The sequence below is a fragment of the Seriola lalandi genome, unplaced genomic scaffold (assembly GCF_002814215.2).
Source record: "Seriola lalandi dorsalis isolate HSWRI2012SDOR001 ecotype SW California unplaced genomic scaffold, Sedor1 jcf7180002050502, whole genome shotgun sequence".
Lineage (NCBI taxonomy): Eukaryota > Metazoa > Chordata > Actinopteri > Carangiformes > Carangidae > Seriola > Seriola lalandi.
Genome location: NW_019521055.1, coordinates 1 through 3,182, shown reverse-complemented (window position 1 = coordinate 3,182; position 3,182 = coordinate 1). Strand labels below are relative to the sequence as shown.

General features: G+C 41.5%; 1 protein-coding gene across 1 annotated transcript; it reads right to left on the bottom strand.

The window, feature by feature from the left end:
* Window positions 1-4: 4 nt before the first annotated feature.
* On the bottom strand, window positions 5-3,178 carry LOC111649357 (extracellular calcium-sensing receptor-like; the record flags this gene model as incomplete). Its single annotated transcript, XM_023399126.2, has 5 exons — window positions 3,056-3,178; window positions 2,696-2,971; window positions 2,066-2,293; window positions 950-1,073; window positions 5-876 (listed from the first exon to the last, which is right to left on the bottom strand). Coding segments are annotated over exons 1-5 (1,623 nt in total), but the record flags the coding sequence as incomplete, so codon positions are not given.
* Window positions 3,179-3,182: the final 4 nt, after the last annotated feature.

Sequence of the window (3,182 nt, the reverse complement as noted above, 5' to 3'; positions counted from 1 at the left end):
TTGTGTTTCTCTCTGGTCTCAGGAGGATTATGTAACATTTGGGTCCAAACAGCGCCACCAAGAGGCCAAAACTAGAGGCCAGGATGGCAAATACCTCCACTGCATCTGCATATTTGCCTGGTGAGCTGATATAAGCAGGGACAAAGGCCACCCACACAGCACAGAAGATCAGCATGCTGAAAGTGATGAGTTTGGCTTCATTAAAGTTGTCTGGAAGATTCCTTGCCAGAAAAGCTAACAGGAAGCTGAGGACTGCAAGTAATCCTATATAGCCAAGTAACACTGCAAAACCAATTGTTGACCCAACTACACACTCATAAACTATCTTGTCATTGTGGTATTGGGTGTTTTTATGAGGTGCTGGTGAAGCAGAGACAAGCCAGGCAGTACAGATTGCTGCTTGAACAGAAGTAAGAACCAGAACTGTCCCTCTCTGCTGCACAGCACCAAACCACTTCAGACTGGCTTCACCTCCTGGCTTAGAGGCCTTGAACACAGCCAGAACCACCATGGTTTTCACCAGGATGCATGAGACACAAAGCACAAAGCTAATCCCAAATGCTGCATGTCTCAGCTGGCATGTCCAATGTCTGGGATGGCCAATAAACAGCAGTGAACAAAGGAAACATAGTTTAAGTGAGAACAACAACTGGAAACTGAGTTCAGAATTGTTAGCACGTACTATAGGTGTTCTGTGATGATAGATAAAGATCCCTAAGACTACAGCACAGACAAAAGTTCCCAGCAATGAGGTGACCGTCAAGCAGATTCCCAGAGGCTCATGGTAGGAGAGGAAGTCAATTTTTTTAGGAAGACAATGGTCACGCTGGGGGCTGGACCAGAAATCCTTTGGACAACTTGTGCACTCCATGGAATCTATGAAAATAAGAGTTGAGATACATGTTCATACTTTCTTTCCAAACTGTTGTGTTTAAAATTGAACACTCACCAGTCTTATTGCTGATCTTTCCCTCAGAACAAGGGATGCAGTCAAAACAACACTCAGGTTCCCCCTTCTTTCTGGCCATGCGGGTACCAGGAGGACAGCTCTCACTGCACACTGACCGGGGGGGCTGTAGGGAGAAACATAAATATCTCTTATTCTACTTTACTAAACACTGCTATAATGAGTTATCCATGGATCAAAAGCAGTGGTGTGCAGTGACTTTTACAGATTGGCAAGCAGCCTCATGATTTTGTGCTGTCTGTACTTCCTGGCTACAGAAGTATTAGAATTACTCGTCTGAACTTCCTTTGATAGTTAACACATCATCATCCGCAATATGTAAGAAAGATATAAAAAAAAAAAATCACTTCTATCGTAATCTTCTAAATATTTACCATTTACTGACAGTGACACATTCCAGTGACAATGCAAAATACTGTATTTTTCTGCCTCAATATGCCTCAACCCTAACTCTACCTCATCACACGTTGACCAAGGTAAATAGTGAGACAATTTACATTTGTTGATACATCTGAAAGCTTAGGAAGAAAAGATTGTTCAAGCAATTCTCTAGTGTCTAAGTGCATTTTCCACATGCATCTGCACACGTATAATAATGCAGGTAATATCATAAAACTGATGTCAATAAAGGGGAGACTGAGTCAAGGGCAGCTTGACCAGCACCCTTCTCTGTTATTAGGGATATCTAGTGACCTATCGAAGGTCCCAGGATTATTCACAATGCACATGTGCAAAGATCTAAAAGAATGCTGCTCCCTCCTGTGCCTGACCAACACCAGCCTTTGTCAAAAGACATGACCATGCCCATGAAAATGAGAGAAATGATAGATGCATCCGCTGGTAGTAAGCCTAGCTTCCAGAGAAACTAGCCTACATTGGCCACAAGACAACAATAAATTAAAAGATGAATGCAAATAGGCAAATAAAATCCTTTATGGGACAGAAAGCTGTTCTGAGATGTACGGAGAATTAGTGCTTCAACTTTGGTATCCTTCTGTCTACTTTTAGCTTTAACTGGTCAAGCACTGCTTGCCTTGCCTGTCCTGATGGCACACCACTGGCACTCAAAAAATAGTAGTCTAAAAAAGCAGAAATAACCTCTTTGGATTCAAAGTTCCAGAAGATTTTATCTTCATCAAGTGTGAGTTCTTCACCTTTTAAGGCTGATGTCTTAACCTCACCCACATTCTGAACTTTAATTCTTCCATCAGGGAGCCACAGCCAGTTCATGATATCATAGATTGGTAAGACATCACCATTCTCATCAAATGACACTTGATCACCAAATGGTGTGGTGAAGTTGACCTTTTCCAAGTAATATAGAAGCTATGTAAATCAAAACAAGAGATAAAGGAAAAACCAGAGGATAGATGATAAAACAGAATTCTATTGTTATTGACCATGGTGAACTCAGCAGGGCCTAATATTCAATAATCAAACTACGTATTACACTTATGAACACATGAGGTGTTCATTTGTTTTTCTAATAATGTCCCATTACCTAAAATGCCATATAACATGTTGATGGAGATCTCTCTGACCTGATAATACTAGTCACAGCTATCACCCAGAAGTAGTGAAAATCCTGTCAGCGATCTATCTAGCATTGTACAATTGATAATCTCAAAGCTTTGTACTTTGTCTTATACGCCAAATGATAGTGTGCAAGAAATAGCATAAGCACAGGATTTAGGTGATAAACAGGTGGAGTGTAAATTGATATCTCACCTGCCATGGCTCCAGTCTTTGTAAATTACCACAGCTGTTCCCGCTGAAAGGCCCTCTCCCTGGCTCACACTGCAGCATGTCATTAATGGCATATGCCAGGGCATACACAGCCTTATACACATTGTACTCTGGTCTTAGATTTAAAGTGTCCAAAAACTCAGTCTTCACATTTTCTAGATCTTCATGTCCAGTGCATAATGCTCCTCCAGCTTCCACCCAACCTGCTGGAGGTGGAGCAAATCTACACTGAAATGTGAATTCCCAAAACTGGTTTACCTGAAACATATTCAAAACTGTGTATTTCAAACTCTGATAATATATCATTCTTGTAAATATCAGATTGTGAGGTTAAACTCTCACCACATCATTTCCATAGCTGTTGTTGTGGTGTAGGTCAGGACGTATTTGTAAGAGGAATTCCCTGAGTCCTGGTATTTCTCCTCGACGGATGGCAATGCCCAGTGTTCCACCCAGGTACGGCATGAGG